At 41.7% G+C, this 22,818-nt stretch overlaps 2 protein-coding genes across 3 annotated transcripts; both read left to right on the top strand.

The window, feature by feature from the left end:
- Positions 1-485: 485 nt before the first annotated feature.
- Positions 486-6,119, top strand: sycp2l (synaptonemal complex protein 2-like). Its single transcript, XM_058612399.1, has 22 exons — positions 486-491; positions 629-742; positions 811-915; positions 995-1,019; positions 1,285-1,364; positions 1,439-1,527; positions 1,630-1,664; positions 1,831-1,973; positions 2,058-2,110; positions 2,192-2,237; positions 2,366-2,458; positions 2,928-3,224; positions 3,291-3,399; positions 3,493-3,542; positions 4,226-4,295; positions 4,384-4,463; positions 4,842-4,884; positions 4,956-5,254; positions 5,382-5,476; positions 5,576-5,675; positions 5,893-5,939; positions 6,013-6,119. The coding sequence occupies exons 1-22, from the start codon at positions 486-488 to the stop codon at positions 6,062-6,064; spliced, it is 2,031 nt and encodes a 676-aa protein (XP_058468382.1). The 3' UTR covers positions 6,065-6,119.
- A 4,325-nt stretch (positions 6,120-10,444) lies between these two features.
- Positions 10,445-22,453, top strand: LOC131458930 (guanine nucleotide-binding protein G(olf) subunit alpha-like). 2 transcript variants are annotated; one of them, XM_058628300.1, is made up of 13 exons: positions 10,445-10,555; positions 11,864-12,004; positions 12,108-12,180; positions 13,266-13,320; positions 13,408-13,527; positions 14,230-14,327; positions 14,605-14,659; positions 14,730-14,803; positions 14,880-14,938; positions 20,731-20,851; positions 20,951-21,081; positions 21,150-21,217; positions 21,806-22,453. In XM_058628300.1, the coding sequence occupies exons 2-13, from the start codon at positions 11,869-11,871 to the stop codon at positions 21,950-21,952; spliced, it is 1,137 nt and encodes a 378-aa protein (XP_058484283.1). In that variant the 5' UTR covers positions 10,445-10,555; positions 11,864-11,868; the 3' UTR covers positions 21,953-22,453. The 2 variants fall into 2 exon arrangements, with proteins under 2 accessions (XP_058484283.1, XP_058484290.1); XM_058628307.1 differs by lacking the exon at positions 10,445-10,555 and adding an exon at positions 10,593-10,653.
- The last annotated feature ends 365 nt before the right edge of the window (positions 22,454-22,818 follow it).

The raw sequence follows: 22,818 nt of genomic DNA, 5'->3' as shown, positions 1-22,818 counted from the left end.
CACATTATTATAGAATATTAGAATTAGGATTATTAGATTATTGTTGTTGACTGAAATCCCTGCACAGTGTCGGCGCTACTTTGTGTCTCTCGCAGCTGCGCGGCCACGATTCACTGATGAGTTAATTGTCGGCAGCTGTGCGCGCTCACACATACACACACACACAGGCAGGCGCGTGGACGGCAGCAGAGCAGAAGAAAACGATGGTAAATAAAGATTTGAATAAAAATGTACATGTTTGTTTTTTATTGACACACATGGCAGCGGCAGTGAACTTTGATGCTGTTATTTTGTATCCACCTCCTCTTTAGTCACAGCGCGGGCTGCAGCGCCCTCTGCTGACGTCACAGCGGGATTTCACTGTGTTACTTTAGAAGGGTGTATGTGTGTGTGTGTGTGTGTGTGTGTGTGGGTGTAGTTCCAGGTCCAGGTCCAGGACTGTCTAGTCCTCAGAGACTCAAAGTGTCTTGTTTCTGTTCTTCGTGATGAAGGTTTGACCAGAGTCAGCATCACCACACTAGACCAGTGTGTTACCAAGGTAACAGCATGGTGGGCGTGGCTTCAGCAGTGTTTGTGTGTTTACAGGCTCTGGGTGGGCGTGGCTTCAGCAGTGTTTGTGTGTTTACAGGCTCTGAGTGGGCGTGGCTTCAGCAGCGTCCTGGTTGTATTAAAGTCTTTACAGATTTTGTCTGAAAACAGAGACGAGCTGCAGACTCTCGTCAACCATGGACTGACCACAAAGGTAATCTGATTATAATCTGATTATAATTTGAATATAATGTATATTCTGTTTACGTGTAATCTGTTTAGGTGTTGCTGTGGTTTAAAACCATCCATGACCTTCTGACCTCTGACCCTCATAGAAGCTCCGCCTCCCTGCACAGCCTGACTGAGGAATTTTATGACTACTTCCGGGTGAGGAGCATGCTGGGAAAACCCAGTGTGATGTCATGGGTTAAATTTAAATGTAATTCCGTCTCTGTCTGTCTTTCAGATTCTGTCTCACTCTTCTCTCTCAGGTTTGTTGTGTTCAGTCTTCAGTCAAAATTCTGTCTGAAATTATCTCCTCAGGTTTGTCTCTCTCTCTCTCATATCTCTCACCGTCTCTCTCTCTCATATCTCTCACCTCTCTCTCTCCTATCTCACCTGTCTCTCTTATCTCACTGGTCTCTCTCTCTACTCACCTGTCTCTTTCTCTCCTCTCTCACCCGTCTCTCTCTCCTCTCATGTCTCTCACCTGTCTCATCTCTCACCTGTCTCTCTCTCCTCTCACCTGTCTCTCAGTGTCTCAGGTGTCTGTGGTTCTTGTCCAGTTGGTCCAGTCCAGTCTAGAACCACAGATCCACTTCCCTGTCAGACTTGAGGTAACCATGGAAACCACAGCAGCATGTTATTATGGGATGTCCGAGTTGTGTCTCTGACATGTTGTTTATTTCAGGCCATTAGAACTTTGAACAGAATCCTGGAGTCAGTGAGTTCAGACCAGAGAAAACTGATCCAGAACCACCAGAACCAGAACCTCATCCAGTAATTCCTGTCTCTCTCTCTCTCTGACCTGTCTGTCTGACCTGTCTCTCTCTCTCTCCCTCTCTGACGTGTCTTTCTCTCTCTGACCTGTCTGTCTGTCAGGAATCAGCTGGCTGCAGCAGTTCTCTCAGCTGGAGGTGAGTGGACGCGTGCGCGTGTGTGCGTGTGGACGTGTGTTTGTGTGGACATCTTGTGTCCACATTAATAAAATCTTGTGTCAGTGAGGAAACAAAAGATTGATGAATGAATGAGTGAACAATAAAGTTTGACTTGTAATGATTGAATAACAATGAACATGTTTAGACTACGAGCTGCAGGTCAGCCTATCAGAGGCTCTGTGTCGTCTGACGCCCAGGAAACAGCGCCAGCTACAGGCCACTCACTGGTTCAGCAGCTGTGACATCAGAGACGCCTTCTGTGACATCAGAGACGGAGACTTTGAGGTGGTGAGGGACTGACCTGTCTGTCTGCTCACCTGTCTGTTCACCTGTCTGTCTGCTCACCAGTCTGTCTGTCTGCTCACCTGTCAGGACTGCAGACGTTTCCTGAATTTTGTGAACACTTTCCATGGTAACCAGAGGAGGTGAGTGTAAACAGTTTCCATAGTAACCAGAGAAGGTTAGTGTAAACGGAAGTCTCATCAGTTTTCTCTTCTGTTTGTCAGAGTGTTTTCTTTCCCGTGTGTCCGGGTTTTTCTGGACTCTACACAGGTAAAACCTTCACCTCACACGTCTCTTGTGTTTACGTCTCGTGTGTTTACGTCTCTTGTGTGTACGTCACGTGAGCGTACATCTCGTGTGCGTACGTCGCGTTCACATACTTACAATAACATTTGCAGCTGTTTCGACCTAAAGACGACAAACTGGACGAGTTCTGGATTGACTTTAACGTCGGCTCAGGATGTGTGAGCTTCTTTGTCAACGATCCTAACGTAACAAGCACTAACACACACTCTGTAACACACACTGACACACACACACTTTGTAACACACACTTTGACATACACTCTGTAACACTCACACACACTGTAACACACTTTGACACACACTCTGTAACATGCACACACACAAACACACTGTAACACAGACACTGTAACAAACACACACACACTGTAAAAAACACTCTGACACACTGTAACACACACACACACACACTGTAACACGCACACACTGTAAAAAACACTGACACACTGTAACACACACACACACACTGTAAAAAACACACTCTGTGACACACACGCACTGTAACACACACACTGTAAAGCACACACTGTAACACACACTGTGACACACACACACACTGTAACTGTAACTTTGACACACACTCTGTGACACAGACACAGTGACACACACACTGCACTGTGTCAGGTTGTTGTTTTCTGTTGTTGTGTTGGTTTCCAGGGTTACCTGTGGGACTCTGTTCACCTGCTCAGAGAGGATGTGAGTTGCTACAGTTTCCAGGTCAAACACGATGGTCAGTCTCTCTCTGTTACCATGGAAACGTGTCACTCAGTTACTGTGTGGTTCAGAATTGTGTGTGTGTGTGTGTTCCCAGAATGCACTGGGACTGAGACTGTCCTCAGTGTCCATCTGAACAATCCCATCATGCACCACAGCAGCAGAGGTCAGAGGGTGGAGCTGATTTTCAGCTGTGATTATCAGAGAGACCTGCAGGAGGCAGCAGAGAGGGTCTTTATGGTACCTGTCTGTCTGTATGTCTGTCTGTCTGTCTGTAAACAGACAGTAACACGTTTTTCTGGTCAGAGTGGGAGGAGCTCCCCTTCTAATAAAGCATCAGGAAGTACAGTCCAGGCTCCACCCCCTGTACGCTCCTACAGCAGAAAGAAACCACAGAAGAAGAGCCATCTGAAGAGTGAGTCACAACAGCTCCACCTGCTGGAGGCAGCGTTTTTAATTTCAGCTGTGTGAGTGAATTCATTTCAATTTCATTTCGTTTGTGGTCTAGTTCTTCCTCTGTCATCTCCCAGCAGCGAGGACGACTCCTCTGTGTCAAAGGTGGACAACACCACAACACCACCATACCACAACCACACAACACCACCACAACAACAACACAACACCACCACAACAACAACACAAAACCATCATAACACAACACAACACAACACCACCATAACACAACACCACAACAACACCACCATAACACAACAACAACACCATAACACAACAACACAACAACAACAACAACACCATAACACAACAATACAACACCATAACACAACAACACCACAACACCACCACAACACCACAACAACAACTACACCACCATAACACAACAACACCACAACAACACCACCACAACAACACCATAACACAACAACACAACACCACAACAACTATACCATAACGCAACACCATAACACAACATAACCACAACACAACCATAACACAACAACACCACCGTAACACAACAACACACCACCACCATAAAATAACACCACAACACCATAACACAACACACCACCATGAAACACACCACCACAACAACACCATAACACAACAACACAACACAATAACACCATTACACCACAACAACACAACAGCACACCAACACCACCACAACACAAGAACTACGCAACACCCCAACAGCACTACAACAACACCACAACACAACACAACACCACCACGACAACACAAGTCACACGAAACACAATAACAATATTTGTTCTGTTTTTCAGACTCCAAGTAAAAGCAGAGCAGAGATTCTGTTTGATCAGATCAGACACTCAACGCCCAACTACAGCACAGGTCAGACCCTGAACGCACCGTCCAACTACAGCACATGGATTCAAACGGCCATGTTTCTCTGATTGGTTGTTTTAAATGTGGGTGTCAGGTGTTCCTGTGGGGGCGGAGCCAGTGGTGTCACACGAATACACAGTGGAGGTTGGAGAAGGACCTTCAGCTGTACAGCAGGTGCCGTTTCTATATCCATACTTGGATAATTAATGATAATTATTAATAATTAATGATAATTAATTAATGATAACTAATGAGTCTTAAGCACTCGGCGCCACCCACCATTCAAACAGTACAACAAGGAAGTAGCTGCTGTTCCAATTGAAGAATCATACTTGTGTACTTGGCGAGTATGTACTCAAGTATGCAAGTACGTACTTGCATACTTGAGTATTGAGAAATGGCCCATTTCAGGGTCTGGATCCTGTGAAGTGTGCAGCCGAGAGAGGGCATGTGACGTGTCTCACACTTCACACTTTAGTGGATCCACACTTTACAGGATCCACACTGTCACACCCTGGTTCCTGTTTCTCAGCTGGTTCTCATCTTTTACAGGAAGTAGTCAGCAGTGACAGGAAGAGAGCCGCTGCTGACTCAGGTTTGACATCATTCTTCACTTTGGTCACAGGAGTAGGAGCTTTCTCAGTTAATCTGTCATGTTTTGTGAAGGTTACCTGTCGGATCACACTGAGGGCAGCCCAGCCCACAAGAAGAAGGTGGAGCCACAGGCAGAGAGGGAGGGGTCTGTGCACTTCCTGAACGTTGATACTGGATCTGTTGCTCATCTGGACTCAGTGTGGTCACCTGAGGGGGTGGGGCCACTAACAGATGTGGAGGAGCCATTTGGGGAAGGAGTTGGGGGGGAGGGGTCAGAGAACACACTGGGGGTGAGGCCAGAGTCGGACCTGACATCAGGTTTCACCAATGTGTTTAAAAACCTCAAAGCAGAACTGGAGCAGCACATGACGGTGAGTGATGATTGATTCTGATAATTGATTATTGATGATAATTATTAATGATTGATTCTGATGATTGATGACTGATCATTGATGATAATTATTGATGATTGATTCTGATGATTAAATCATGTTTTAGAGCTGCTGGAAGAAAGTGGAACAAAACATTCATCTGTCCCTTAACGAGTGTCAACAACAGGTGACGTCATTGCTCACAGCTGTCCATCAACACAGGTACCACCCACTTGCACCGCCCACATCCACACAGGTACCGCCCAGAAACCCATAGCTGTGTGTGTGTGTGTGTGTGTGTGTGTGTGTGTGTGTGTGTAGGTTGTCGCTGCTGCAGAACTTTGAAAACATCGTCACTGATGAACTGAAACATCTGGAGGAAAATTCAACACAACTGAACAACCTGAACACACAGATACAGGTACACACACACCTGACACACACCCACACACACACCCACACACAGACACACACACACACCTGACAGACACACACACACACACACCTGACAGACACACACACACACACACACACACCTGATGCACACACACACAGTGGTAAGTAAAACATTTTTAGACCTAGACCAGGTCCTGACTCAGACCTGATGTAGAAGTGGTCCTGACCCACGTTTCTTCCAGACTCAGATCCAGCGTCTCGGGTCCTTCTGTAATGATCAGCTGATCAGGTGAGTCTTCATGTCAACACCTGAATCCAGATTCTGTCAGAATCCAGTTCATACTGGTTTAAATCTGTTTCAGGCTGAAACGTCTGGAGAGCAGAGACTCTGAAGACCAGGACCTGAGAACATAGACCAGTCCACAAAGTGATTGAGTAATGATGTCCAACAATAAAGACATGAAAAGCACTTTTCAAGATTCAAGATTCTTTATTGTCATTCAACACACATTATGACATGAGGTGGGAACGAAATTGCAGTCTCTCCAGAGCCCAGTGTTACTTCCAGTGTGCGAATTATGCCGCGGGTTTCGTGGGGGCCCACGTATATGTGTGTGCACGTGCGGACTTGAGGCGTATCTCCACCGGCTCTACTCGCCTTGGCACGACACTACACGGTTTAGGTACAGTACATATTCAACTCAACACATCCATTATTACAAGCCTGTAGGTCTACTTGTCTTAAGTCAGCACATATGGAATTCAACCTCCACACACACATACACATCAAATCTTAATCAAATCAATCAAAAAACTATATTTTGCCAATATTTTAGAGACGCCCCCAAAACACAAATCACGTTTCCAGGGGAGGCTAATCACTGTAGACACTCTCTGGTACTGTAGTTGAAATGTTCCTGTCATAGATCACATCATGATAGAGATTATAGCTGATGCAGATGGAAACACTTTTAACTTCACTGTAGTTTAAGTAAGGGACTTTTAGAATCTCGCTGCAGACGAAATCTGAATGTTTGACAGCATTTCAGTGACTGTGTTTATATTTACACGTGGAAACATAGTCATGAAATAGCGTTGTGCAAAATGTTTTAATGTAAAATAGAGTCAAACAAGTGAGTCAGTTTGAACATGGACACTTTTATAATGATAGGTCCATAAGTAAACTATGTTTTCTCAGTTTGATCCATATTCTCATCTTCAGTTTGTGTGTCGTCAGGTTACAGCTTAATAAATATCAAATCAAATGTAACATAATGGTAGGACTGCAGCATTTATTATTTATTTATTTATTAAAGTCTGTTAAATGATTAATGAGTAGATTACGCTGTATAAAATGTAATCGTGTTCATTTATTGACTCCTTCACATAAATGTCATGGTCACTGACACGTGTTGATATTTCTGCTCAACTGGATTAAAATGGAGGCTGTGCTCTTTGTTTACCTGTTGCCATGGTGAATCATAGTATCAGAGCTCCATTGATGATGGCTTTTTTCATTCCCAACACACACGCTTAACTCAGAGTGAACATACTCATAGTGGATTGAGCTAATGCTGATCAGCTGTTCTGAAGCCCAAAACTCAGAGTTGGTCAATCTAGAGTTAAGGTTTTAACTCGGAGTTTGTTGAACTTGCTTTCTGAAACCGGCCCCAGGTCCAGAAGAATCTTTGTGATGCCATTAAAATGTCACATGACTCCAGTGTTGTGATGTCATTCTGTGAGTTGGGTCCTGATTGGTCGACAGGCTCCCTCAGCTGACCTCTGACCAGACTGTGACATCATCGCCAGCTTCCGTCTGTGTGATGTCATTTCCTCTGACCTCTGTGATGATGTCATCTCGGTCGACTCAAATGAACGGTCCTCTCTGTGACTCAGTTTACTGTAACCTGTGCCATTGGGTAGGCTCTGCTACACACACTCCTGCAGGGTGGGGTCAGCACGGCTATGGGGGCTACAGAGAGTTCATGAGTCTGATGTCTGGTGAAGATGTCTGTGGTGGTGGTCGTGGTGCCCACAGTTCTCTGTGTAGCTTTCACCACTCTCTGCAGAGCCTTCTTCTCTGCTGCAGAGCAGCTGCTGTGCCACACAGTGATGCAGGAGCACAGGACGCTCTCCACCACACGTCTGTAGAAGGTGATCAGGTCTGACCTTCCAAGTCCAGCACGTCTCAGCCTCCTGAGGAAGTACAGGCGCTGGTGTGCCTTCCGGACCAGACTGGAAGTGTTGCTGCTCCAGGTGAGGTCGTCCTTGAGATGCATGCCCAGGTACCTGAAGCTGGAGACCACTTCCACCACTGTTCCTCCGATGTGCAGGGGAGAATGGGGGATGTCTGCCCCTCCTGAAATCCACGATCATCTCCTTTGTTTTCTTTGTGTTGATGCAGAGGTTGTTTTCCCTGCACCAATTCTCCAGGTATTCCACTTCCACTAGCTGGACTCATCGTTGTTGCTGATGTGTCCAATCACTGCTGTGTCATCAGCAAACTTCACAATATGACAGCTTGGATGTTTAGGTGAGCAGTCATGAGTGAGCAGGGTGAAGAGAAGAGGGCTCAGCACGCAGCCCTGGGGGGAGCCAGTGCTGAGGATGATGGAGGTGGAGGAGATGTCGTGGATCCTCACTGACTGCGGCCTGTCTGTCAGGAAGTCCAGGACCCAGTTGCAGAGCTGGGGGCTCAGTCAAAGTGAAAAGAGTGCCGCCGGCACACTGAGGACAGAGAGGACACTGAGGACAGAGACATTGATGCTCACTGAGGACATTATATATATTCACAACAAAAACTGCATACATATTTTCTGGATGTGTTCCAGTAAAGTGAAATAGAAATAATTAACAACAAATCTAATGGTGGCTTAAGATTTCTGCATGGTACTATATATATATATATATATATACATACTGTATATATATGTATATATATATATAAATGTATATATGTACATATATATGTACATATATATTATGGCATGCAATTCATGCTGAGATTAGCCTGATAAACAGCTGCCTGGCCTGTTGTAGTAGGTCTGCCACAGTTAAAAAGGGAGCAAACTTCTTCGTCAGAAGAACGGCATTGGGCAGGGGTATCGGGAGGATTTTGGAACGTACACACATTCGCCAGTGTGTTTATCATGTCCTCATTGTTTAATATTGCTGCAACGAGATTGTGAGCGGCCTGACTCATTGTCACTCTGTCACTTTTTGCTGCAGCATCCACTCGTTACACACGATGGCCACAGGCACTGCCGTGAAGTCTGACGTCAGTCAAGTTTCATTCCATATATTCAGAGTTTCATTCCATATATTCAAGGTTTCATTCCATATATTCAGAGTTTCATTCCGTATATTCAAGTTTCATTCCATATATTCAGAGTTTCATTCCGTATATTCAAGTTTCATTCCATATATTCAGAGTTTCATTCCGTATATTCAAGTTTCATTCCATATATTCAGAGTTTCATTCAGTATATTCAAGTTTCATTCCATATATTCAGAGTTTCATTCAATATATTCAAAGTTTCATTCCATATATTCACGGTTTCACTCAATATATTCAGAGTTTCATTCAATATATTCAGTTTCATTCCATAAATATATATACATATATATATATATACATACATATTCAGACTTTCATTCTATGCATTCAAACTTTAATTATATTCAGACTTTCATTATATATACAAACTTTCATTATATACATTCAAACTTTCCTTATATATATTTAAACTTTCATTATATATATTTAGACTTTATATACACTTTATATACTGTATATTCAACCTTTCATTATATATATTCAAACTTTCATTATATATATTCAGACTTTATATACACTTTATATATATTCAACCTTTCATTATATATATTAAAACTTTCATTATATATATTCAGACATTTATAATATATATTCAGCCTTTATATACACTTTATATATATATATATATATATTCAGACATTTATTATATATATTCAGCCTTTATATACACTCTATATATATTCAAACTTTCATTATATATTCAAACATTCATTATATATATTCAAACTTTCATTATATATATTCAGCTTTTATATACACTTTATATATATTCAAACTTTCATTATATATATTAAGACTTTCATTATATATATTCAAACTTTCATTATATATATTAAGACTTTCATTATATATATTCAAACTTACATTATATATATTCAGACTTTATATACACTTTATATACTGTATATTCAACCTTTCATTATATATATTCAGCCTTTATATACACTTTATATTACATTACATTACATGTCATTTAGCAGACGCTTTTATTCAAAGCGACTTACAATGGAATTGAGTACAATCAGCCATATATATTCCGACTTTCATTATATATATGTTCAATACATATATTTACATATATATGACAATATATTCTTAAGTTAATTTCTTGAATGGCATGCCCATCATATAAATCTATATATGTGTGTGTATATATATATATATATATATACAAACATATATATATATATATATATACATATACATACATACATATATATATATATACATATATATATACATACATATATATGTATATATATGTACAGTATATACTGTATAACCAAAGGATCTCAGGTACACATTCAAACTGTTTTTTGTGTGTGTGTGCGTGCACGCGCGCCTGTGTGTGTGTTAGAGAGAGGGAGGACTAATGAGGAGCAGGTACAGACCACGTGGGAGGAGAAACATGAGGAGGAGGAGCAGTGGGCGGAGACAGCTCAGGTGTTTTCTCTCAGAACAAAGAGCAGAAAACATCTGGACTCAGACGCAGGTTTGTTTGATGAGGTTTTTGTCTTCATCTGGACGATGTGGACGTGCTGAGGGTCAGTGATCTCCACCAGCTGCAGGTCAGTCCACTCACTCACTCACTCACTCACAGTATGTCAGCATAGCCGGGGATCAAACCCTCCATCATCTGATTGGAGGACGACTCACACAGCTGAAGGTGTGATGAGTATTGATCTGATGACTTTGGTAAAAATAGTTACATGGTTACCATGGATGGTAACCATGTAACTATTGAGGCGATGGGCTGTTTGTTGACTTGTTTGTTTGTTTGTTGTTTCAGAGGCGATGGGCTGTTTGTTGACTTGTTTGTTGACGTGTTTGTTGTTTCAGAGGCGATGGACTGTTTGTTGATTTGTTTGTATATTGTTTCAGAGGCAATGGGCTGTTTGTTGACTTGTTTGTTTGTTTGTTGTTTCAGAGGCGATGGGCTGTTTGTTGACTTGTTTGTTTGTTTGTTGTTTCAGAGGCGATGGGCTGTTTGTTGACTTGTTTGTTTGTTTGTTGTTTCAGAGGCGATGGGCTGTTTGTTGACTTGTTTGTTTCTTTGTTGTTTCAAAGGCGATGGGCTGTTTGTTAACTTCTTTGTTTCTTTGTTGTTTCAAAGGCGATGGGCTGTTTGTTGTTTTGTTTGTTTGTTGTTTCAGAGGCGATGGGCTGTTTGTTTACTTGTTTGTTTCTTTGTTGTTTCAAAGGCGATGGGCTGTTTGTTGACTTGTTTGTTTCTTTGTTGTTTCCAAGGCGATGGGCTGTTTGTTAACTTGTTTGTTTCTTTGTTGTTTCAGAGGCGATGGGCTGTTTGTTTACTTGTTTGTTTCTTTGTTATTTCAAAGGCGATGGGCTGTTTGTTGACTTGTTTGTTTCTTTGTTGTTTCAAAGGCAATGGGCTGTTTGTTAACTTGTTTGTTTCTTTGTTTGTTTCTTTGTTTGTTTCTTTGTTTGTTCTTTCAGAGGCAATGGGCTGTTTGTTGAATTTTTTGTTTTTGGTGTTGTTTCAGAGGCGATGGGCTGTTTGTTGACTTGTTTGTTTCTTTGTTGTTTCAGAGGCGATTGGCTGTTTTTTGACTTGTTTGTTTCTTTGTTGTTTCAGAGGTGATGGGCTGTTTGTTGACTTGTTTGTTTCTTTGCTGTTTCAGAGGCGATTGGCTGTTTTTTGACTTGTTTGTTTCTTTGTTGTTTCAGAGGTGATGGGCTGTTTGTTGACTTGTTTGTTTGTTGATTCAGAGGCGATGGGCTGTTTGTTGACTTGTTTGTTTCTTTGTTGTTTCAGAGGCGATGGGCTGTTTGTTGACTTGTTTGTTTGTTGTTTCAGAGGCGATGGGCTGTTTGTTGACTTGTTTGTTTCTTTGTTTGTTTGTATGTTGTTTCAGAGGCGATGGGCTGTTTAGGAGGACAAACAGAGGAAGAACGTCTGGATGAAAAAGCAAAGAGAGAAGCAAACAAGAAGATAGAGAGACAGTTACAGAAAGAGAGACAGGCTTATAAAGCTACACACAGACTGTTACTCCTGGGTGAGACACACACACACACACACACACACAGACACACACACACACACACACACACTCACTTACCTGTGTGTGTGTGTGTGTGCGTGTGTGTGTGTGTTTACAGGAGCAGGTGAATCAGGTAAAAGTACGATCGTGAAGCAGATGAGGATTCTTCATGTGGACGGATTCAACGCTGAGTGAGTTTGTACTGAAGACAGACAAGCAGGCAGGCAGACAGACAGGCAGGCAGGCAGGCAGACGGACAGGCATGCAGGCAGTCGGGCAGACAGACAGGCAGACAGAGACACAGAAACAGATATTATTGATGAGTTAGTGATGACTTATTTCTGTGTTATTGATGAGTTATTGATGAGTTAATGACTTATTGATGAGTTAATGATGACTTACTGATGACTTATTGATGAGTTAATCATGACTTATTGATGACTTATTGATGAGTTAATGATGAGTTATTGATGAGTTATTGATGAGTTAATGATGACTTATTGATTTGTTAATGATGACTTATTGATGAGGTATTGAGTTATTGCTGTGTTAATGATGAGTTATTGATGTGTTAATGATGCGTTATTGATGAGTTAATGATGAGTTAATGATGACTTATTGATGTGTTAATGATGAGTTATTGATGAGTTAATGGTGACTTATTGATTTGTTAATGATGAGTTATCGATGTGGTATTGAGTTATTGTTGTGTTAATGATGAGTTGTTGATGTGTTAATGATGCATTATTGATGATGTAATGATGAGTTCTTGATGAGTTAATGGTGACTTATTGATGTGTTAATGATGACTTATTGATGAGGTATTGAGTTATTGCTGTGTTAATGATGAGTTATTGATGTGTTAATGATGCGTTATTGATGAGTTAATGATGAGTTAATGATGACTTATTGATGTGTTAATGATGAGTTATTGATGAGTTAATGGTGACTTATTGATTTGTTAATGATGAGTTATCGATGTGGTATTGAGTTATTGTTGTGTTAATGATGAGTTGTTGATGTGTTAATGATGCGTTATTGATGATGTAATGATGAGTTCTTGATGAGTTAATGGTGACTTATTGATGTGTTAATGATGAGTTATCGATGAGGTATTGTTGTGTTATTGATGAGTTATTGATGTGTTTATGATGACTTATTGATGAGTTATTGAGTTATTGATGAGTTAATAATGACTTATTGATGAGATATTGATGAGTTATTGATGAGTTATTGATGAGTTAATGATCAGTTATTAATGAGTTATTGATTCCAGAGAGAAGCAGGAGAAGACTCAGGACATCAGGAAAAATGTGAAGGATGCCATCGTGGTAGGTCAGAGGTCAGAGTGTGAGGTCACCATCACCATGTCCACAGACACTGCCCACTGACCCACCCTCTGTGTGTGTATGTTTTAGACCATCGTGACAGCCATGAGCACACTGACTCCGCCCATGCCTATTGGTAACCCTGGCAACCAGTTCAGAGTTGATTACATCAAGAGCATCGCACCACTGTCTGACTTTGAATACACAGAGGTAACACACACACACACACTCGGTCACACACATAGACACACACACACTCAGTCACACACACACACAGTCACACGCACACGCACACACACACACACACACACGCACACACACACACACACACAGTCACACGCACACGCACACTCACACACACACACACACACACACGCACACACACACGCACTCAGTCACACACACACACACACACACACTCAGTCACACACACACACACACTGTCTCACGTGTCTCACCTGTCTCACCTGTGGTGGGTTGTCAGGTTCAGTCCCAGATGATCATGTGACTCTAACTGTTCCTGAATCATCACCAGGAGAATATATTAAGACTTTGTTTGTTTTAATGATGTTAATGACATGATGTAACAGGTGTGTGTGTGTCTGTGTGTGTGTGTGCGTGCGTGTGTGCGTGTGTGTGACTGAGTGTGTGCGTGTGTTTGTGCATGTGTGCGTGTGTCTGCGTGTGTTTGCGTGTCACCCGAGGCCTCATTAACCAAACGTTTCCGTCCCTCAGGACAACAGAGAGACAAAACAAGCGTCCCCCTGTGTCTCTTCACCATCACCTGTCGTCTCTGCTGCTGATTTGTCGAGAGGAAACTGTCACAATAACACTGTTGTCCAATCAGGCGTCAGCATTAACCTGCAAACTCACCTGTTACTGATCACATCTGTCTGTCTGTGTGTCTGTCAGGAGTTCTTTGAACACACTCAGAAGCTCTGGGAGGACGACGGCATCAGAGCGTGTTTCGAACGCTCCAACGAATATCAGCTGATCGACTGTGCTCAGTAGTAAGAAGACGCTACACCAGGTTTTATCTACGTCATATGATCGCGTCTTTATTTGCGTCACATGATCGCACCTTTACTTTATCTACATCACATGATCGCCTCTTTAGCTGCGTCACATGATCGCCTCTTTATCTACCTCACATGATTGCGTCTTTATCTACATTACATAATAATTCAGGAGTTGTTGATTGACAGCTAAAAGCACTGATTTTCTCAAAAAGGTTTGGTGTGGAAGAGTTTTATAAGTGATAATTGTGTTTGTGTTGCTGTGTTTCAGTTTCCTGGACAAGTTGGACTCTGTCAGGAAGACGGACTACTCGCCCACTGACCAGGTAACAAAGTGACCAATCAGCAGGCAGCTGGACGATGACTCGTCTGTTTCATCTTCTTCTTCTTCTGCAGGATTTGCTGCGCTGCAGAGTTTTGACCTCAGGGATTTTTGAGACGCGGTTTCAGGTGGATAAAGTCAACTTCCAGTGAGTGTCAGAAGCCCCTCCCACTCATCTGATGCCTCTCCCACCTCCAGTGTTTTGATTCGTTGCTGTGTGTCAGTATGTTTGATGTAGGTGGACAGAGGGACGAACGCAGGAAGTGGATTCAGTGCTTTAATGGTAAGAAACCTAATAGCCAATCAGTGATGAGCGTGTCATGATGATTCAGTTCAGTTTCATTTGTAAATCACCAAATCATCACAAACATGACCTCAGGTCTGTACACAGACAAACACAACAATCACATAATCAACAAACACTAGGGGGCAGTCTCACAGATGTGCAGCATCTGCCTCGACCTGTTGGTGTGAGAGGAAAAATGGGGGAGAGAGGAGAAGAGGGGGAGAGAGAGACCAGGAGGAGATACACATCAACTGTATCAAGTTAAAAGATTATACAGGACAGTTAGAATCAGTGATGACATGTTTATACAACTATGATGTCATTATATATATGTATACATATATATAATGACATCATATATATATATATATATATATATATATCATATATATATATATATATATATCATATATATATATATATATATATATATATATATATACATATATGATGTCATTATATGTACATATATATATATATATATATATAATGACATCATATGTATATATATATATATATATACAGTATATATATGATGTCATTTATATACCCTGAGTGACAGGGTGAATGTGACAGAGTGAGTGTGGCAGAGTGCAGTCTAGGTCTATAGCAGCATAACTAAGAGCTTGTCCAGGTCTTGCTGAGCCAGCTTTAACTATAAACTTTATCAAAAAGGAAAGTTTTAAGTCTAACTTTAAATACAGAGTGAGGCTCCGCCTGCTGAACTGTCATTGGGAGCTGGTTCCACAGGAGAGGAGGAGCCTGGTAACTGAAGGCTCCACCTCCCATTCTGCTCCTACAGATTTAAGTAACCCACTAGTAGTACACCTGTATTTAGAGACCAAAGTCATCTGTTAGGGTGATCAGGTAAGACTAGGTCTTTCAGGTATGAAGGGGTCTGATCATTAAGTGCTTTGATTTTAAGAAGAATTCTAAACTGTACAGGGAGCCAGTGTAGAGAAGCTACCGCTGGAGTTATATGGTCTCTCTTTCTAGATCCTGTCAGAACTCGTGCTGCAGCATTTTGAATTAACTGAAGGGTTCTAACAGACGTGTTGGAACATCCTGATAATAAGGAGTTACAGTAATCTAATCTAGATGTAACAAAAGCATGAAGTCGTTTTTCAGCATCCTGTAAGGACACAATGTTCCGCAAGTTCTGGAAATGAGTTTTATGTTTGAATCAAATGACAAAAATAACTCCAAGGTTCCTCACAGTGGAACCAGAAGCCGTGGTGACGTCATCTAAAGTGAAAATTTGATCAGAGAGTTTTTCTCTGAGGTTTTTAGGGCCAAGTATAAAAGTTTAAAAGTAGAAAGTTACAGTTCATCCAGGACTTAAGGTCTCTGAGACATTCCTGGAGTTGAACAACCTAATTTATTTCATCCGGCCTCATTGATAAATATAGCTGTGTGTCATCTGCATAACGATGAAAGTGTATGTTGTGCTTTTTAATAATGTTCCCTAGAGGAAGCATATATAAGGTCAAAAGTGTAGGACCGAGCACTGAGCCTTGTGGAACTCCACAATTAACTGTAGTTTTTAATGAGGCTTTATCATTAAAGGTGACATCGAATGCTCGTATTGCACATATATGTTAGTTATGGAGGTCTACTTACATATATTAACTTGTTTTCATGGTCAAAAACCTCCTAGTCGTTGCAAACGAGCTGATCGAAAAAACAGGCCGTTATTGCACAATTATTTACATCATTGATTAACAACTGCCTTTTCTAAGATTTTAGAAACGAAGGGAAGATTAGATATAGGTCGGTAATTAGCTAAAACATCTGGGTCAAAGGTCACTTTTTTATTCACTGCTACTTTAAACATGTGGGACACATATCCAGTTAATAAGGATATATTCATTAGAGTTAATATAGAGTTGTTAATTAAAGGAAACACACCTTTAAACAGTTTAGTACAGGTAAATGAACTCAGGGGGAAACACCTGCTGCTTCTAAAGCTCTTGTGCTAAAAGATGAGTCATATTTTCTCTCAGTGATGTTATTTTATTCATAAAGAAGTTGATGACGTGGTCAGTGCTCAGATGGTTCAGTGGAGCTGTGGCTCTGTGCCAGTCTGGCTACAGTGCTGAAAACAAACCTGTGATTATTCTTCTTTTCTTCAATTAAAGAATAATAATAGGCAGCTCTAGCTTTGTGTAGAGGTTTTTTATTTGCTACAAAACCATCTTTCCAGGCTATCTTAAATTCCTCTAGGTTACTGGAACGCCACTTTCTCTTTCTTTTTAAGGGCAACACAATCTAATGTAGTACGCAGTGAACCAGGTCATCTATGACAATAGGTACCTTCACATGTACTGACATATGACACCGACTTAAATAAAGGTTGCACTGTCTCCTTGAATGTATTAATATTAGGATTTTTTTTACATTTTTTATGTTATTGTAATTCATTATTGTACAATTAAAAGTGAGTAAATAATGATCAGTAAGGAGACAATTTTGGGGAAAAATCAATATCAAAACCATACGTTAAAACAAGATGGAGGCTGAGTTTATTAACGAGTTGAATAAAACCAAATGATTCCGACAGTGAATTAAATGCACAGCTAAGACATATAATCACGGTTAACATCTACATGGATGTTGAAATCCCTTACCATTATGATCGTATCTGTCTTAAGTTCGAACTCAGGTGGATGGTAAACTGTGACTATCAGAACTGGTTTCTGTGTTTTCTAACTAGGATGAGATAGATTAAGAATGAGGCTTTCAGACCATGGTTTGGTCTTGATTAATAATCTAATATTAAAAATGGCTGCTACTCCTCCTCCTCGGCCTGAGCTTCTGGGAATATGGGTGTTAGCATGAGTAGGTGGAGTCATAATCTTCTTCATGTAACCAAGTTTCAGTTACACGGAATAAATCAATACAATTGTCAGTAATGAGATTTTGAGGAGAGTGACCTTATATTTAAAAGTGGTTTTAATTGACTCTATTTTATTGTTGGTATTAATCTTAATTAAATTAGAATGTCTCTCCTCTCGTGTTTGTTATTGAATTATTTACGTTAGTAGGCCGGGGACAGACACACACACAGCCTGTTTTAATGGTGACTGCTGGAAAGAAGCACAGAAAAGCGTGTATGTCATCGGGTAAATGATGAGGTCATAGAATATCGTTTTATTTAAAATAATACAGATTATGCAGTTCAGTTAATCTGTTATAAATAATGAATAATATAATTATAATATACATGATCAAACATCTCCATGGTAACATCACATAACACTGTTTCCTCCTGAGGAATCAGAAGAGTTTATTTATTTCTGCCACAGACTGAAAACATGATCATTTCAGCATTTACATGTGATCGAGGCCATAGCTTTAGTTTGAACATGGGAGCAAAAGTATGAATAAAAGTTCAGTTCATGTTCTCTGATGAAGCCTGTGACTCAGTGACATCATGATCTTCCATGCTTCTTCAGTCTCCTCAGGTTTAGCAGGTCAAAGTTGTGCTCTATATAGTTTAAGTGTCCAGTGTAAAACCTTGTGATGGACTCGTTCTCTTCATCTCTCAATCATCTTTAAAGGGGACATATTACGCAAAATCAAGTTTTTAACCATTTTAATACTTATATTTGGGACTCTGGGGGCCCTACCAGTCACCAAAGTGTGGAAAAAGAATACTCCGTCATGTTTTCGTGGTCCCCCTTAGTGTAAGTATAGGCGATAAAACACTCGATGTTGAATTCCCTGCGTTTATGACGTCAGCATGCGCATTTCACCGCGAATGTTACCGCCCCACCAGTAAGTTTACTTCGAGAGCTCCACCTTAGCTCCACCTTGTCCCTGCGAGAGTGCAGGCGAGGGAGGAAGAGCGGTATTATGTCAACGCGGAGGGACAAGTGTGCTGTTCGTGGCTGCACAGTGGAGCACAGTGTTTTACACAAACTTCCACAGAGGATTTGATATATGAAGCCAATGTGCCGGATAAAGTCAGCAAACGTGTGTTCGTGTGTTCGCACTAGACTGCGGCCAGCGGTCGCCGTATTTAGTCAGGGGACGTATTTCACCGACGTACAAACACACACACGTTGTTAAGAAAAGGTCACATAGAGCTCATAACTGACCATTCTGACACGTCCTAATTAAACATATTTGTTCAGTACGTCCTCCATGACAGGAGCACAGACTCAGTCTGATACAGTCACATATACAGCGGCCGCTCGCCACTGGCGATCAGCGGTGCTGCACTCTCTGTGCAGAGGTGCTGCACTCTCTGTGAAAATCAGCTGATTGCCACCGCTGATCGCCAGCGGCGAGCCGCCTAAACGGCTGCTGTATGCGACTGATCGCCAGCTCCGGTGCAGACCGGTGACTATGCTCCGGAGACCTCGCCACCGCGGCACCGCTGATCGCCACTGCGGCACCGCTGATCGCCAGCGGCGAGCCGCCTAAACGGCCGCTGTATGCGTTTAGGCAGCTCGCCGCTGGCGATCAGCGGTGCCGCGGTGACGAGGCCTCCGGAGCACAGTCACCGGTCTGATACAGTAACATACAGCGCCAGCTTATGCAGCTCGCCGCGCGCCGCTGGCGATCAGTGGTGCTGTTCCGAAGTGTTTTTAACTGATTAACAGTTCGGCACTGTTCGGCTCGATCCTTATGTAGAACGTCTCTTCCTGTGACGGCACTCTGGCTGTTTTCTGCGCACGCTGCCATGTTGATATTGTCAGAGAACTAGTGGAGGGAGGGGGAGACGAATAGAGCTGTAAAGCGCTGTAACGAGGACAAATCAGAAACCCCCTGGAAGAAGTGGGTGTGTGTTTGCCTGTGTCTCATTTGCATGTAAAGGGACCATGCACGAAAACCGAGCGTTCTGAAAGGGGCGGGCTTAGCAGGGTTATTGAACTGCTATGATGCTTCATCCTTATGGTATTTTGACCAAGGTATGTCACTGACATGTTCATTAGGACACCAGGGAACTATTTTAATGGGGGAAATAGGGTATAATATGTCCCCTTTAAATGTTTCTGTAGACTTGTGAGCTGCCATCATGTGTGACATCATCAGTGAAGACATGAGCTCCACCATGTTTCACACATGACCTTCTTTGTCACTTTGGTCAAAGTTTAGCTTTGTCTCACAGTCCATGAAACGTTGTTTCTGCACTTTCTGCTTCCTGTTCCTCTGCTATTGAGTGGTTAGCATCTTGTGCTGTAGCCTGCTCTTAAGTCTTCTGTGATATTAATTGATGTCACTCTGAGCGACACGACACGACACACCTGAGTGACACAACACACCTGAGTGACACGACACACCTGAGTGACACAACACACCTGAGTAACACACAACACACCTGAGTGACACAACACACCTGAGAAACACAACACACCTGAGTAACACACAACACACCTGAGAGACGCGACACGACACACCTGAGCGACACGACACACCTGAGAGACGCGACACACCTGAGCGACACGACACACCTGAGACACGACACACCTGAGTAACACAACATACCTGAGCTACACAACACACCTGAGTAACACAACATACCTGAGCTACACAACACACCTGAGTAACACAACACACCTGAGCTACACAACACACCTGAGTAACACAACACACCTGAGTGACACCTGAGGAGGAAACTGTGACTGATGACGACAAACTACACAACGTTACACAGTCACAATTATTGTCAAATGATAAATATTAAACATAATCAGTACAATAAAATATGCTCAGGTAAACTATGAGGTCATGGGGTAAACTATGAGGTCATGGGGTAAGTGATGACCTGTGTTTCTGCACAGATGTGACAGCCATCATCTTTGTGGCAGCGAGCAGCAGCTACAACATGGTGATCAGAGAAGATAACTCCACCAACCGCCTGAGAGAATCTCTGGACCTGTACAGATCTATCTGGACCAACAGGTTCCACTCTCACTGACTTTCTGCTCTGTGATTGGCTGTGACTGACTCTCTGCTCTGTGATTGGCTGTGACTGACTCTCTGCTCTGTGATTGGCTGCAGGTTTCTGAAGACCATCTCAGTGATTTTGTTCCTGAACAAACAGGATGTTCTGGCTGATAAGATTCTGGCGGGAAAATCTAAACTGGAGGATTATTTTCCTGAATACAACAACTACCAAGTTCCGGCTGATGGTTAGTGTTTGACAGGTTTTTACATCTTTAGCATAACATGTATAAAACGTGTGTGTGTGTGTGTCCAGCTGTTCCAGACGCTAATGAAGACGCCAAAGTGACTCGAGCCAAGTTCTTCATCAGAGACGAGTTTCTGGTAAAGTCTTTAAATGTTTCCAGTGTTGAATAAAGTGACACAGTGAAATGACGTGGTGAATGAAATAACGTGGTGAACTCAGTGCATGAGTAAATGACGTGGTGAACTCGGTGAATGAGTGAAATGACGAGCTGAATGAGTGAAATGAGGTTGTGAACTCAGTTTAATGACGTAGTGAATGAGTGAAATGACGCGGTGAACTGAGTGAAATGAGGTGGTGAATGAGTGAAATGACGTGGTGAACTGAGTGAAATGACGTAGTGAATGAGTGAAATGACGCGGTGAACTGAGTGAAATGAGGTGGTGAATGAGTGAAATGATGTGGTGAACTGAGTGAAATGACGTAGTGAATGAGTGAAATAATGTGGTGAACTGAGTGAAATGAGGTGGTGAATGAGTGAAATGATGTGGTGAACTGAGTGAAATGACGTAGTGAATGAGTGAAATAATGTGGTGAACTGAGTGAATTGAGGTGGTGAAATGAGGTGATGAATGAGTGAAATGATTTGGTGAATGAGTGAAATGAGGTGAACTCAGTGAAATGATGTGGTGAATGAATGAAATGATGCGGTGAACTGTGTCTCTCAGAGGATCAGCACGTCGAGTGGAGATGGGAAACATCACTGTTACCCTCACTTCACCTGTGCCGTGGACACAGAAAACATCCGCCGCGTCTTCAACGACTGTCGAGACATCATTCAGCGCATGCATCTGCGCCAGTACGAGCTTCTCTGATTGGCCGATGCAGTCACCTGACCTGAGACAAAACAGCTGAAACTAATCTAACTTATATAAATATATATTTATATATATGTATGCCTTCTTTATACAGTGGTTTTCAAACACTGGGTCGGGACCCACGGATGGGCTGCAGGACTTTTTCCAACCTTTTAGTTGAGATTTATGTTTGTATGTTTTAAATAACACGCATAGAATGAAGTTGAAAATTATTTTCCAAACATTAGTCTTTACAGATCACTGTTGTCACCAGGGATTTTGTGATTTTGCTCCCAATAGTTTGATGTTTTTAAAAAGTGAGCCTTTGTGTAGAAACATTTTGGAAACAACATTTCTGTACCTCTGCCTGACAAAGGGGATTGTGGGCAGTGTAGTTCTGAAGACATGATGTGGTCTACCTGCTGTTGCCATAGCAACATTGACTGTCACGTGGGAGGGGGTGGACTTTAGAAAAATAGCTCACAATTTTTCTTTTCCATGTTTTTGTACTTGTAGTACATCACTATTATCTTTATTATTGTTATTATTATTATGAGCTCTTTACTTATTAGCTGTTTGAAACGATGATGTAATTGTCTGGATTTGTACTTACTGCTTATGTTCAGTGTGTAGGTTTCATAAAGTAGTCTCTTTTAGCTGTTTTGTTAAAGTTTTTATAATAAATGATGAATCTGACATTTACAGTCAGTAAACACCTAATTTCTCCATAAAACACAAAGTGTCTGAAAGTTTCATACAATCAATATGACTATTGATTGTGAGTCCTCAATATATCATGGTTAGACTTTTCCTTGTGTAAAATGAACTATATATAAACCACTCACTCTCCCACACCAAAGCTCAGAGAGATAATCAGTAATTTT

This window comes from Solea solea, chromosome 1 (assembly GCF_958295425.1).
Source record: "Solea solea chromosome 1, fSolSol10.1, whole genome shotgun sequence".
Classification (NCBI taxonomy): Eukaryota; Metazoa; Chordata; class Actinopteri; order Pleuronectiformes; family Soleidae; genus Solea; species Solea solea.
This window is presented reverse-complemented; position numbering and strand designations above follow the sequence as displayed.

Coding starts and splice junctions, on each gene's coding strand:
- sycp2l (XM_058612399.1), top strand. Junction 1,974..2,057: donor GAGACGGAGACTTTGAGGTG/GTGAGGGACTGA, acceptor CTCACCTGTCAG/GACTGCAGACGTTTCCTGAA. Junction 2,459..2,927: donor TCTTTGTCAACGATCCTAAC/GTAACAAGCACT, acceptor GTTGGTTTCCAG/GGTTACCTGTGGGACTCTGT.
- LOC131458930 (XM_058628300.1), top strand. CDS start 11,869: ATGGGCTGTTTAGGAGGACAAACAGAGGAAGAACGTCTGGATGAAAAA. Junction 20,852..20,950: donor AGATCTATCTGGACCAACAG/GTTCCACTCTCA, acceptor GATTGGCTGCAG/GTTTCTGAAGACCATCTCAG. Junction 21,218..21,805: donor TCATCAGAGACGAGTTTCTG/GTAAAGTCTTTA, acceptor TGTGTCTCTCAG/AGGATCAGCACGTCGAGTGG.